General features: G+C 39.6%; 1 protein-coding gene, 1 long non-coding RNA gene and 1 other non-coding gene across 3 annotated transcripts; all 3 read right to left on the bottom strand.

Annotated features, from left to right (window-relative positions):
* Window positions 1-537: 537 nt before the first annotated feature.
* XRCC3 (homolog of X-ray repair cross complementing 3 (XRCC3)) lies at window positions 538-1,582 on the bottom strand. The gene has a single exon (XM_085744704.1). The coding sequence runs from the start codon at window positions 1,526-1,528 to the stop codon at window positions 656-658; it is 873 nt and encodes a 290-aa protein (XP_085600830.1). The 5' UTR covers window positions 1,529-1,582; the 3' UTR covers window positions 538-655.
* Window positions 1,583-7,200: 5,618 nt separating this feature from the next.
* Window positions 7,201-9,515, bottom strand: LOC146946833 (uncharacterized). Its single transcript, XR_015028283.1, has 2 exons — window positions 8,884-9,515; window positions 7,201-7,545 (listed from the first exon to the last, which is right to left on the bottom strand). It is a non-coding gene; the product is annotated as an uncharacterized LOC146946833 (long non-coding RNA).
* A 5,604-nt stretch (window positions 9,516-15,119) lies between these two features.
* On the bottom strand, window positions 15,120-15,226 carry LOC146946834 (small nucleolar RNA R71). Its single transcript, XR_015029489.1, has one exon. It is a non-coding gene; the product is annotated as a small nucleolar RNA R71 (small nucleolar RNA).
* Window positions 15,227-15,614: the final 388 nt, after the last annotated feature.

The raw sequence follows: 15,614 nt of genomic DNA on the forward strand, positions 1-15,614 counted from the left end.
TCATCGTTTACTATTCATCTCAACATATCACGTGATACCTAGTCTAGTTCTTACACTTCCGATACTGCCTCTTGTTATTCACAATTACATTTACAACACTAATTTATTCTAGTTCATTCCTATGTGTCTCTAATTTTTATAAATTATATTAGTACTTTTTTTTTTATTTTTTTATCATTTTCTTTATTTTTTAAATAAAATCATTTTTTATTCATAGTATATCAATGATTATATTTGAACGTACCGAACAGCGAACCGACTATGTATACCCCTTACGTACCGAATTCTTTAAGAGTTACGTACCGCGTACCCGAATTCGTACCACGTACCGGAACGAATTACGAATTGTGTGACTATGAGTTGGTCTCTTTTCTGTTATTAGTCTTGTGCAGTTATTAGTAGTTACATCACTTGGTAGTTAGAGTAAGTTGATTTTCCATTTCTCTGTTTTCTTCATCATCTATATGTAAGGTGAAGTTCACATTTATGTTGTCAAATTTATGTGAGAGAGAACTTCGGTGGGAATGAAAAATAAAGTCAGAAAATGAAGAATTTTCCATTAAACAAAAAGTTGAAGTTGATTCTATTAGTCAATACAATACATACATTTGTTTCATTAAAAAAAAAAAAAAAATAACAACATAGCAACAATAATTCATACACCATTCCTTTGACCCATATCTACACCAAAAACACCTGCACCTGTAATAACAAACTCAGAACAACATTGAGGTAAATGAGGAGCAAAAACAACCCTAAATGTTCTCAATTTCCTACTACCCTCCCCAAATTCCTCCCTCGACAAGAAGATTCTAGAATTTACACAATTAGCCCATGACAAACCCAAAGCAGGACAAACCCTTCTACCCGAGGAATACAAGTCACTAAAATTCCCAATCCTCAGACCTTCATTCTCCTCAATCAAATCAACTACCTGATTTGTAACAACCACAACCAACCCAAACCTCTCCGCCAACGTTTTCAAGCCACCAGAAATCTTGAAAAACAAGGACGATCTACGTTTAAGATCCAACATAGAGTTTTCAAATTCAGATCTAAACAAAGCAGCAATAGAATCAACTACGATAACTCTAACAGGACGCAACCTCGATTTCCAGTAAGTGAGTAAAATCTCAATGTCAGGTAAAAATTCAACGAATTTCTCCGCAGAGTAAATTCCGCGGAGGAAAACGCGGTCGAGAGGGTCAGTTCCCATTCCGGGATTAGATGAGAGGAAAGAGCGGGAGAGTTGTTTGAGGCGGCGGATGGGGAAAGGGTATTCGGTGAATATGTAGAGTGATGAAGCGGAGAGGCCGCCGTGGGAGGGTGGAAGCTGAGCCATGAGAACGAGTTGAAGGCAGATTTGAGTTTTACCGCTTCCGCTTTCGGCGACGAGTTCGGTCACTGATTTTGTGGGGATGCCGCCGGCGAGGCAGCGATCAAGAACGGGACAACCTACGCTGCATTTCTCGGTTTTTTGGTTCTGCGCCGCTGTGCTCATCTCGCTATTGTGATTGTGATCGTTCATTTCAGTATATATGACCTTATTGACACGGGATTTGTAAAATGAGAAGGAAAAAAAAAAAATTTAATTAATAAAATATTTTTAATTTTTAATTTTTTTTTTTTTGAAATAGCATAATCAATTAACAGGCCAGGCACAAGTCAAGAAGTGCAAGAGGCAGCATGTTACAAATGTGGCTAGGCAGCACCCTTACAAGAATTAAATGTTCAGACACCCCAAACCAAGAGGCGCTAGCAACTCTTAATTAAGCTGGAAAAAACCTACTCCCTCCGTTTCAAAATGAGTGTCACTTTAGCAAAAAAAAAAATTGTTTCAAAATGAATGTTACTTTCAGTTTTCAATGCAATAATAACTTTTTCTTTTCAATTGTACCCTCCAATTAATACTCTGCACACTACTTCCAAAGTTAATAAGGATAATTTGGTAAAATAACCATTCCTTTTTCTTTTAATCATTGCATTTCTTAATATGTGTGTAAACACTTAAAACGACACTCATTTTGAAACGGAGGGAGTATAACAGGAAGCTAAAAAACCATGTCTAAGTTGCCCAAAGGCTGAATGACCAAAGGAAATGTCAAAACAGCCGTGATCCCAATAATAAAAACCAAACTTCGAGTGCCATCTCCTTCACTTCCGAGCAATGCACTCTCTCGGATTCCAACACCACTCGTAGAAGAGGCAAGAAGCTATCCTCAATCTACTCAACAACCAACACCAAGACGTCGCTTTAATGTCTTCCACTATCTCATCGAAGTTTTTGAATTGGTTCTTAAAGATCCAATTTGAAAGATTCCAATCCGGAAAAAGAATTCCATAGACCTCTTTGAAAGATTCCAATTCAGAAAAAGAATTTATATCTTGGACTTCTGTTGTATCAATTATCATTTCAACGATCAACTTCTACCATAATGATATATATGCTACCTAGTATTGTCATAATATCAGCCAATTTCATTCTTTTAACTAATTGAGGAAGAATTTTCCCTCGCATTCCTTTCCTTCCAAATCATCCAAATAGTTGCATGCCAAATCAACCAAAAAGCTTTCCAAAATTTCCGAGGGTTCACCTCACCATTCCAACACACAAAATGGACAAGCAAATTTTGGGGAGTGATAAAATTGATTTCTAACCAATCTAGCACCTTACGCCAAATTAACAATGCCACCTCACAATGCAAAAATAAATGGGACGTTTCCCTTTCACCACATAGCACACAAATACAAGGTTCCCCGGGAGCCAAGATGTTCCGGCGTCGAAGATTTGCCTTTAATGGAATACGGTCCATAAGTGCCATCCAAGAAAAAGCCACAACTTTAGAGGGAGCCGAACTCCTCCAAAGATTGGCGAACACTTCCTCCTCTAGCACACTCAACCCTTCTTGAAGAGGTACACCCTCCTCCAACACTCTATAAGTCGACCGCACCGTGAACTTACCTCCCTCCTCCGACAACCAAACCCACCTATCCTCTTCCATTCCCAAGTTAACTCCTTCTATAAGTGCTAATAAATTACCAATGAGGTTTCTTTCCCATAGGAAAGGTTGTCTCCTTCAAGTAAGATTCCAAAGTACCCCACCATCAACAATCCTCCACAAGTCCCAAACGCTAGCCTCTTTGTGTGTCGACATTGAAAAGACCCGGGGAAAGAGAAGATTTAGAGGTTGGTCCCCAATCCACTTATCTTTCCAAAAACAAGTACCCCATTTGACACTTTGCGAACCACATTGTTTGAGTACCAATTCGCTCCAAACCCAACTTTCAACGTCTTCACGTTCTTCCACCACCCCGAGGCAAAGCGCGACCATCTTGCCCCGTCCTCTGAATTGAGCATGCAAATGTTCTCCCCATATTTCTCTATCAACACCACCTTCCAAAGAGGGAGGTTTTCTTGAAGTAGCCGCTACTTCCATTTGGCCAAAAGACTTAAATTCACAATCTTTACATCTCTCACCCCTAAACCTCCTTTACTCTTAGGTTGACAAATCCTCTTCCAATTAACCCAACAAATTTTCCTACCTCCTCTCACCCCTCCCCAAAGGAAATCTCTTTGGATCGGTATGACCATCTTCACTACTTTTGCCGGTATTTTCATAAAAGACAAGAAGAAAATGGGAATGGCATTCAAAACGGAATTGAGAAGAGTAATTCTACCTCAAAGGCTCACATATTTGTTACCCCAAACGTTGAGTTTATTCCGTAATTTCTCCAACATAGGCTCCCATGTGGACAACTTCTTTGAATTAGCTCTGATGAGTCAATAATTAGTTAGTTTTAGCATAATATTTGGTTTCGTTTTAATTAGATTTGAGTTTATTTTATTTTAATATTGTTTCCTTTTTGAGCTATTTTACTTCAATTGCATATTATTATATTTCAGGAATAAATATTCGATGGTGTTCTGGACCGGCCAAAAGGATCTTTGGCTCATTACTTAGGCCCAATACAATCCAAAGCCCAAACTCCACGTTTGGCAGCATTACTTGCGACACACCCCCTCTCCTCGAGGGGGGTGCACGGAGCAAACGAGACCGGTTCAAACGAACCCCAACGTCTCTGTGCACATTCTGCACGTTCCCGCAATAAACTCTCTGGCGGTTACACTTCCCACGATTTCGTAACCGCCAGAGCCAGGTGTGCCACCACAACGGCTCTGCAGCCCTCCACCTCTATAAATAGGAGACTCAATGCAGTCCCCATGGTAGAATCTCACTCTCCCTCAAAACCCTCACTCTCTGATCTCTACTGACTTGAGCATCGGAGTGCTTGCAGGTACACACCCCCCATCCGCTCCAAGAAGCATTCTGACGCATTCCACCACTGTCACAACCACCGCATTCGAAGCACCGTCAGTTACCTTCTGATCGGGTACGATCAGTGGCGCCGTCTGTGGGAAAAAATATAAGCTCTCCCCATTTTTATACTCCTAAAAACCAAAGCTTTCCAAAAAAAAATACACCATGGCTGCCAACGGTGCCAATCCCCAAATACGAAGTGAGATACGTATCCCTCAACGGGATGGCGTGACATCATCACCTTCACCTGTGGAAACACCCAGGGAGGAACCAGCTCAGATAGTTCATCTCCAGCAAAGACCTCTGCAGGGTCCCCTGCGGCCTACAGAGACACCTGAAGATGCTGCACCAACCGTCGTACTCATCGGCAACCTGATCCGCATGGTTCAACGACAGACGTCGTTAATCGAGGAACAGAACCGACATCTGATAGATTTGGAGCAAACACGCCCATCAGTTCGAACCAAACAGACTCCTTCCCCTATACGTAGTAGAAAAGGAGGGAGCCCTCGTCGGTCACGCTCTAGATCCCCGTGACACTCGGTGAGCATAAGATCTCCAAGTTACACCAGGAGATCAACCAGACGGAGATCCCCTCGACGATCTCCACCCAGGCGATCTCCTCCCAGGCGGACTCCACCTAGGAGATCTCCTTCACGTCGAACTCCCCCTGGAAGATCTCCGCCCAGACGCAACGGGCGCTCTTGGTCATCCTCCAGTTCAGAGGACTCTCGGGATACCCGAACCGATCGTAACGCTTACGGTCCATTCACACGGCGTATCCGGGAAGCTCCCATTCCCCACGGACTGGAGAAGCCTCCACAAATGGACTCGTATGACGGGACAACTGACCCAGACGAGCACATCGAGAACATAGAGGCAGTTCTCACCTACCGATCGGTGCAAGGCGCCGTCAAATGCAAGCTTTTCGTCACTACCCTGAGGCGAGGAGCTATTACGTGGTTTAAGAATTTACGGAGAAACTCCATCAACTCATGGAGCGACCTGTGTCACGAGTTCACAACCCACTTCACCGCGTCAAAGACGTAACCAAAGACGGTGGCCTCCCTCGAAGCCATCGTCCAAGGAAGAAACGAACCCCTCAGAGATTACATCGAGAGGTTCAACAAAGAAGCCGTTCAAGTACGAGGTGCCGATGAAACAATGAAGCGGTACCTCATCGCCAAAGGTCTGTGCGAAGGCACAGACGTGAAGAAAGCTGTCCGCTTAGATCGAACAAGGACTCTCAACGAGTTCCTAGCAATCGCCAAGATCTACATCGCCTACGAAGAGGAGCTGTACGCGGACAGCCTCAACAAATCCAGGAAGGAGGAGCATACTGCTGAAGCCTCCAAAAAGCCCTTTCATGAGAAAAAGAAGGAAGACAAAGCTGCTCGGGAAAGCAAGAGGCCCAACGGTCACTTCACCGAGTACACTCCCTTGGCCATGTCAAGAGAGAAAATCCTTGCTAATATCGCCATAGCCGATCTGAATGAAGCTGGCATCAAGCCGCCAAAGGCTCCATCACAGGAGAGGAAGGGGGTCGACAAGACAAAGTACTATCGATACCACAAATGCCACGACCACACCACTGATGACTGCATCCATCTGAAAGATGCCATTGAGCTCCTCATCTAGAGAGGCCGGCTCAAACAGTTCGTCAAGAACCCAGAGGCGGAAAGAAAAATCGTCGAGCTCATCGGTGACGGTTCTGAACCTGGAAAAACCATCGCCATTTCCGTGGAACATCTCGGTGATTTCCCTGACAACGTGGAAATCACCCCCTACTCATGCACCTGGGAACAGTTCCCTACTGCCAACCTCATCACGGGAGGAACGCTGAATGTCTCCATGGGGAGCATGAAGAGGAAGTTCGAGGAGCTCATGAGCGTCAACTTGCTGGCCTCCTCCAATCACGGAGGAAGGCCACCTTTGGCATTCTACGATTCAGAACTTCCTAGTGGAGCTTCGAATTCCGCCATCCCTTTGCTCGTGCGAGCATCGATGGCTAACACTGATGTCCGACGAGTCCTGATTAACACCGGGTCCTCGTGCGACATCATGTACACTAGCCTGTTCAAAACTCTCCAACTGACGGAGAAAAACCTTTCTCCCTACGTTGGAAACGAACTCTACGGCTTCATGATAGGGCCAAACCGCAAGTGCACGGCCTATCGAAGTAATAGTAGTAAGTAGAGTATCGTTCCGCTAGGGAGTTGTTCAATCTAATTAACTTTTAGAAAATGATTAGAGGAGAAAGAAATAAGAAGTTTGAGAATGCAGTTGTTTGAAAGTAAATAACAATAATAATAAAGAGCCTTGGGATCATTGGTTCATCATAATAAGGAATCTTTTCACAAGCAAGCTTTAAACTTTATAATTCTATGTTAATCTTAATTTCTAAGGACAAGTTTCTCTTTAGCATATCACAGCTTCTCTCGAAGTCAGTGAGTGTATCCCTCCAACAACCACACCTATTCTCATGGGTGATTGCCTTTGGGACCCTTGAAGATCGAAACTTTATGTGTCCCAAGGTTTGCTAGACTATTCTCATGTTTCGCAAACCTTGTCTAAATTCACTTGTTCGGATATCAAAGCTCCGCGTTCGATTTATGAATTGATATCTGTGATGATGAATTAACCATTATCAAACCCTCTGCATTCACTTCCACAGTTTGATAATAATTAATTCATGTTAAAACGGTGAATTTAGATTAGGAATTAAGGTAACATATAATTAGGGTTTAAGGCTTGGCTTGATCCGGATTACGTCATTAGACTTATCCAGAATCCCAAGACAAAGAAGTCTACTCACTCATGTTCATCGTAGACATGGGGGAAGAAGAGAGAATGCGATAAAGTAAATTGCGAGAAAAGAAAGTAAAAGGAAATAAAGACTTTATTGAAATAATACTTAAAATATTCAAAGTAAAGGTGAATGTTTATGGTGGAGAGCTACTCTATTTATAGCTTTACAATCGACTTAGAAACTAAGCAACTAAAAGGGCAAAACAGTAAAGCTGCAACAGGGTAACTTGGGATTGAAGAAAAAGCAGCAAAAGTGGCCTCTGGAGGTGGCACGGCCGTGCCACATGTTGGTACTAGCCTTGCCAAGCTTCTGACTTGGTGGGAACATATTTTTGTTCCGTATCTTCGTATTTTCGCACTGTATTTGCTCCAGTCCTCTTTCTTTTGCTCCAAGACACCTTCCACCATATATTCGTTCCTAAAATATAATAAAAAGCAATTTAAAGTAAAATATTCAAAAAGGAAATAAATATGCAATAAAATAAAATCAAATCTTTATAAAACTAAACTAAATAATGCATTAAATTAGACTAATTATTGACTCATCAAACTCCCCCACACTTGAATCTTTGCTTGTCCTCAAGCAAAAAGCAATGGACATAGCAGCAACTAAAAGGATTAATTATGGCAATGCAATTGAAAACACAAGTCTCTTTGAAGGTTTTGTTTCAAGTACACTAATCACAATTTCAAATATTCCTCGTGATCCTATTCAACCCAACATCAAGTCTCAAGTGAGTGTGTGTGTGCAGTCCAACCTTTTTCTTGCTCCTGTATAAGACAGATATTATGAGGAATAGGTTCTCTCCTTAATGCTAAAGTAACCGAGAAAAGTCATTTCTTCATTTCATATAAGAGTGATGGGAATTTAAGTTAAAATTAAATTAACAATTAAGCACAAGGGGCTGCAGGTGCTTAGGGGCTATCTATCCACATAGGAAGTCTTTTTGGATGTAATTGTCCTTTCCCCCTAGATTCAAAATCACCCTAAGCAGTGCTGCAAAATTTTCTTTTTATTTCATCTCCGCGTAGGAAGTCTTTTTGGATGTAATTGTCCTTTCCCCCTAGCATTGATGAATTTATTTTCTTTAAGTTCAAATTAGGGAGTCACCACCACAATTAGGAAGTTAGGGATTGTCCTTTCCCCCCACATGTTGGTGCCATTCTCCCGCCCCATTTAACTTTTAACAATTAAGAATATAACATTGAAGCACAATTGATTAATTTCCCACACAAACTTATACTACTTTTACTCTAAAGACTTTAAAAGGTCTAAGTTAACACTAAAGATAAAACGTGCTCCTTAAAATACCTATTCATACACTTGCTCAAAGATTGCAACCGGGTGCTTTTCTCATTGGAGAGTTTTTCACAATAAAACAAGATATGGGTATAGCAAGAACACAAAAAACACAAGAAACCACTTTCATGTACAAGAAACAACCTTTAAAGAAGAGACAAAACAAAAATTTTATGCCATATTTTACATTAAAAACAAGCTACTTAATCATGCCTTTCGCTATAAAAACAAAACAAAAGAATAAAGTTCAAGGGAGTTTGGAAACACTACGACTCTAGACACTTTATTAGGCCCCCCCACACTTAGGGGAAGCATTGTCCTCAATGATTCAAACAAAAGAGAATTAAAAGAGAAGAAGAAGAAGAAGAAGTAGAAGAAGAAGGAGTAGAAGAGGTAGATAGAGAGAGTAGGAAAAAGAGAGAAGAGAGAGGGGAAGAGAGGAAGAGGAAAGCTCACAATGTCTATTGAGGTCCATAAGGAGGACCTTGGAGTTGTAGGTGTTGCATCATCCGGCGGAGCATCTCATTGTTTTCTTTTGTCAAGCGGTTGCCCCTTTGAACATCGTTCCTTAGTCCGGAGATTTCAACACCTTGCCTTTGTTGCTCGGTGCTCATCCTTTCAACCTCATTGTGAACCCATGCCCATATTTGATCTTCATTTAGCTCTCCGGTTTCATGGTCATGGTGTTCCTCTTGGTGCAAATTAGCACCTTCTCCTTCTTCATGGTGCATGTGAGCACCCTCTCTGGCATCATGATCTTGCTCTTCAAGAACCTGCACATCATCAACATACAACCAATTTTCTTCCACCTCGGTGGTAGTCCGAGATGGGTTAGGAAGTAAAAACATGATTGGTACGTTTAGCTTGAGTTGGTAATGGAGGGGTGGATGATGTTTGATGAAATTCATAGCAATAAGGGTTTCTATGTTAAGCCTATTGTTTCCCTCAATTGGTTTGATCCCCTCATCTTCACCTACTCCAAAACACCTAGCTATGTATGTAATGATGCCACCCACCACTACGTCAACTCTACCGGCCGGTCTAGTACCGACAAAGTCTAGGTAATCAATCAAATAGAAACAAGTATTGACGGGGTGGTTGTAGAGCATTGCCCATAACATGAACAACTCATCGGTTTTAGTGTTTCCTAGCTCGGTTCTTCCCCAAATAATGCAGGACATCACCCTTTAAAGGTACCTAAGTACGGGGTTATGAATGTTGCTAGCTTTGTTTGCCCTAGGGACGTATTTGTTAAGACCGGTGATTTGTTTCCAAAAGTCAGCTGGTTCATAATTATCCGGTTTTAGGCTAGGATCCCAATGATCATGAATATACCCCTCATTTGCAAAACCTAAGGCTTCACAAAAGTGCTGAAGAGACATATTATAATCGACATTCATTAACCGAAAAACAACTCTATGGTTGGGGTTATCAAAATTCAGCTTATCTTTTGTAAAAACAATTGAGCTTAAGAATTCATAAGTGAAGTTTTCATAACCCCGCATAGGTTTCAATATATCAGTCCAACCTTACTTTCCTATCAACCTAGAAACATCATCTAAAAGCTCTAGCACATCTAAAGTATGAGAATCAGGATACCGAGAAGGATTCAAGGTTTTAGAGATGAGAATTTTATACCTATCCCGTTGCTTGTTGTCTTGGAATTGGATTCCATGATTCCTAACTTGTGCTTGCTTCTTTGGGGGAGGACTGAAAGAGCTTGCTGGTTCCTTTCCACTTCTTCTTCATGAAGCCATTTGACCTTGGTTGTGGTTGATATGAAGGTTTAGGGTTTGGGAAGATTTGTGGTGGAAAGGATTGGTTTAAGATTGGGGTTAATGTTTTAGTAAGGTTTATGGGTTTAGATGTGGAGATTGGTTAGGATTTTGTGGTGTTTGGGTTGGGTTTTGAAAGATTAGGGTTTTGGTGAATTGTGTGTTTGAGTGGATGAAAGTTGTTTTTGATTGGTGGTTTGTGTTTGTAATGAAGTTTGTGATTGTTTTAGTGAAAGAATGGAGTGATTTGGTGGAGATTTGATGGAGATATGAAGGTTTGAGGTTTGATAGTTATGGAGGTTTAGAGAGAGGTTTAGAAGATGAAAGAAGGTTGTGGTTTGTGAATGAGGGAGAAGAAGAGAAAAAATGTGAGTATATAGGGGCTAGAGGTCGGGCACGACCGTGCCACCCTTGGCACGGGCCGTGCCAACTTACTGGAGTTTTGGCCTCTTTTTACTAGAAATATCTGGCACGGCCGTGCCAACCTTAGCACGGACCGTGCCAACCTTCTGGACATAGGGGCTTCAAAATTTTCTACTTTTCTTGAATCACACTCGGACAATTACCTACAAAACACTTAAAACAAAGGAAAACAAACAAAATAAAGCAAATAAATGCGTGAGTTGCCTCCCACGAAGCGCTCTTTTAATGTCATTAGCTTGACGGTTAGAAAGGGTCCTTAGAATGGATTAAAGATATCATATTGTGTAGATGACGCTATAAAACGTTCTTTGACAATATGATTCTTAAGCATGCAACAAGAGTAAAGAGCGGGACCTTTCATAACGTTTTCCAACTCAAAACCTACCATTGTATCACTCACTTGAAAGACAATCCTACCAAGTTTAACATATATAAGAGCTCCTGCAGTGGCTAAGAAAGGTCTACCTAGGATTATTGGGACGTCTTCGTCCTCTTTAATGTCAATGACTATAAAATCAGTCGGGATGTATTTTCCTTCTATCTTAACAGGTATGTCCTCAACAAATCCTATTGGTTTCATGGTAGAACGATCAGCTAACTTTAATTCTATCTCGGTAGGTTTCAACTCTCCTATTCCCATCCGTGGACCATTTTTCAAAAGTTAAGTGAAATTCACAAAATCAAGTCCAATTCGAATCAAACGAGGTTCCAGTAGGATTAAGTGTATAAACAGAGGAATGAAAGATATATTCAAGGGAGATGAATAACAAATCATACATGTACTCACAAGTATTTACAACTTTCATATCATTCAAGATCATTTAATATCATCATTCCAAGTTCATATCAACAAGAGTATCATACACATATCACAATTTCAACCATGTCAATTAACAATTAACAAATTCAATCATCATGCACAACTCAAAAGCATTTCAATTCACCAACAATGCATGCAATGTCTCTAGACTCATCTAGATGCATGTGGTACCAAGTCTCCTCCAAGGTCGTCACCTCCGATGCAACAAAAACATCGTAATCACCTCAATTGGATATAAAATCCACCACCATCAGTCATGAATGCATGAACATATGACTCGACTACAAATGCATATGTTCACACAAACAAATCACCACACCATTACCAACATTTAGTATATATGCAATCGACAATAATTCACCATCATATATACAATCACCAACAACATCCATAATTCAATCAACAAGTAGTTGTCACATATATACATCATCAAACATCTCGATGTAAATTATATCAACTATCCACAAGGATTCATAAGGCAATCGGCTCTTAAAAACATTTTCACCAAAGTTCGTCTCTCAAAATCACGACATTAGAAATAATTGAGCATTTAAGTCAAAACCAAGTAAACAAGTTCCAATGCCTCAACTAAGTATACCTCTAGGCCACATGTGGGTGCAGTAGAGGATACTTTGGCGTTTCACCGGCCAAGTGCGACGAAATCTTGAAAAACTCAAAATTCGTCCCACGTTATCACTTTTACAAAAGAATGCAATTATCGAAGCAAAACAAGCTAAAACTTGATGAACCTAATCACAACCATTTTTTAAAATCATATGAACATCATACAACTTTAATCCCACTTCAATTTCCGGAGAAAAACGAGTTTTCGGAAAAATCGATGTTTGGACCTTTTTCCAAAGTTAAGTGAAAATTCACAAAATCAAGTCCAACTCGATTCAAACCATGTTCCAGTAGGATTAAGTGCATAATCAGAGGTTTGACAAGTTAAAAGAAACATTTTAGAACAAGTGCACGAAATGAAGAATCAAAATGGCTGAACTGGAAGCTGCACGCTTAAGCGTCCTCTGCACGCTTAAGCGTCCAAGTTCCAGCAGCTTCTGGACTTAGCACGCTTGGAGCACGCTTAAGCGTCCTAACTCCAGAAGCTGCTCGCTTAGAGCACGCTGCAGCACGCTTAAGCTTGCTGTCTCAGTTTCTGTCAAAATTGTTACGGGTTCCAACCCCTTTCACCCCCAAAAATCAAATTTTCAAATCCCCAATTCACCAAAACGTGTTCCAGAAAGAGTTTATGGGTCAATATAAGTTCAATACACTTAAACAAACATGAATCAAGCATTAGAAACAACAATTCAACTCCTTTTACCAAAATCATAGAAGTTTCTCAAAACACTAACATAACCACCAATTTTCTCTACAAATCCATAAACAACGATTCCAGTTACACCAATTCGATTCCAACAGTTCAACAATCATCAACAATAACTAATGAACACGAATTCATGCACAATACAACACCACTACTTCATTTCTCCTCAAATTTGCTCAAGAACACAATATACCAATATTTATGCATTTCAACATGTTAATTCACATACAATCATACATTTATCATACATATCATGTTCTCAAACATAACAACATCAATTATGCATGAATCTACAACAATTAGAATCAATTCATCAATTTCACAAAAATGGGTAAAAAGGAAAAAGTTATGAAATTATGAGTGAAGTCTAACCCTCTTACCTCTAACACCAAGAATCTCTAACCAAGGATTCAATTTAGCTCCTAAAGATGAAATCCTCTTCTAGCTCTAGCCTCCAACCCCTTTCTCTTGTTCTTCTTGATGAGTCTATATTTAGTCTATTTTTATGCATTATTTAGTATCGTTTTATTTAGATTTAGTTTTATTTTATTTTAGTTTTATTTCCTTTTTGAATATTTTACTTCAAATTGCATTTTATTTTATTTTAGGAACGAATATATGGTGGAAGGTGTCTTGGAGCAAAAGAAAGAGGACTGGAATAAATACAGTGCAAAAATACGAAGATACGGAGACAAAAATATATCTCCACAAAGTCAGAAGCTTGGCACGGCCCGTGCCAACATGTGGCACGGCCGTGCCACCCCCCAGAATCTCTTTTGCTGCTTTTTCTTCGGGCCCAAGTTACTCTGTTGTAGTTTTACTGATTAGCCCTTATAGTTGCTTAGATTTTAAGTCAAATGTAAAGCTATAAATAGAGTAGCACTCCATCATAAACATTCATCTTTTGTTCTTGGAATAAAAGTTCACTTTTATATTATTGTTCTTTTACTTTATTGCTTTCTCTCTTCTTCCCCCATGTCTACAATGAACGTTAGTGAGTAGACTTCTCTTGTCTTGGGATTGTTGGATAAGTCTAATGACGTAATCCTAATCAATCCAAGCCTTAAACCCTAATTATATGTTACCTTAATTTCTTATCTAAATTCACCGTTTTAACATGAATTAATTATTATCAAACGGTGGAAGCGAACGCGGAGGGTTTGATAATGGTTAAGTCATCATCACAAATATCAATTCATAAAGCGAACGCGGAGCTTTGATATTCGAACAAGTGAATTTAGACAATGATTGCGAAACATGAGAATAGTCTAGCAAACCTTGGGACACATAAAGTTTCGATCTTCAAGGGTCCCAAAGGCAATCACCCATGAGAATAGGTGTGGTTGTTGGAGGGATACACTCACTGACTTCGAGAGAAGCTTTGATATGCTAAAGAGAAACTTATCCTTAGAAATTAAGAATAACATAGAATTATAAAGTTTAAGGCTTGATTGTGAAGGATTCGTTGTTATGATGAACCAATAATCCCAAGGCTCCTTTTATCTTATTATTGTTATTGTCTCTTATTTAAAAAACCCCTATTTTATAATCTTTCTTCTTTTCTAATAATTCTCTAAAAGTTAATCGAATTCATAACTCCCTAGCGGAACGATACTCTTTTACTACTATTACTTCGATAGACCGTGCACTTGCGGTTTGGCCTATCAAGTTTTTGGCGCCGTTGCTGGGGAGTTATTGCAATTTGGTTAACTTTTTTTTAACGATTAGACTAAAAAAAAAAATCTTTTTCGTTATTTTATCCTATTTTATTTTTCTTTTTATATTTCTTTCTAAAAAAAAAACATGTATATATAAAATATATTATTTCCTCTTTTATTATTATTTTACTTTTATTTTAGAAAAAAAAACTCTCTCTCGCTCTCCATAAAAAAAAAATCTTTTGCTTTATCTTATTTTATTTTATTTCTTTCTTTCTCTATTTCTTCTTTTTCCTTTAACTTCTTGGGAAGATAATAACGATATGACTAAGCAACGCTCTCTCAAAAAGTATGCAATTCCATCTTCAAATGAGTCATACGATGCTATTGTGTACCCAACGGTTGAGGACAATTTTGAAATAGAACCTGCACTTGTTCACTTAGTGCAGCAAAATCAATTTTTCGGATCACCCACTGAGGATCCGAATTTTCATATTTCAACCTTTTTAAGACTCAGTGGAACCTTGAATGCAAACCAAGAGGCCGTAAGGCTGCACCTCTTTCCTTTCTCCTTAGGGGGTAGAGCTAGTGCTTGGTTTCATTCATTGAAAATTGGTTCTATCTTTTCATGGCAACAAATGAAGCAAGTTTTTCTTGCCCGATTCTTTCCATATTCTAAAACCGTCCAATTAAGGATTCAAATCACACAATTCACTCAAAAAGATGGAGAATCTCTTTACGATGTGTGGGAGCGTTTCAAAGAAATGCTTAGACTTTGTCCCCATCATGGTTTAAAGAATTGGCGTATTATTCACATTTTTTATAATGGTCTTTTGTATACCACAAAAATTTATGTTGATGCAGCTGCAGGTGGAGCTTTAATGAACAAGAATTACACAGAAGCATACGCCTTGATTGAAGACATGACTCAAAATCATTACAAGTGGACCAACGAGAGAGCCATCACTAATTCTTCACCCTCTAAAAAGGAGGCAGGTATGTATGAAGTTTCTAACTATGATCACCTAGCCGTTAAGATTGATGCATTAACCCAAAAATTTGAAAACAAAAATGTTAGTGTCATCTCCTCTTCTTCTTCTTCTGCATCTCCTTCTTGTGAAATTTGTGGTGTATTTGGCCATATTGGCATTGATTGCGAACTAGGTAGTGTTGTTAGAAGT

The sequence above is a fragment of the Medicago sativa genome, chromosome 2 (genome assembly GCF_051527215.1).
Source record: "Medicago sativa cultivar Bolivia chromosome 2, Bolivia_mono, whole genome shotgun sequence".
NCBI lineage: Eukaryota > Viridiplantae > Streptophyta > Magnoliopsida > Fabales > Fabaceae > Medicago > Medicago sativa.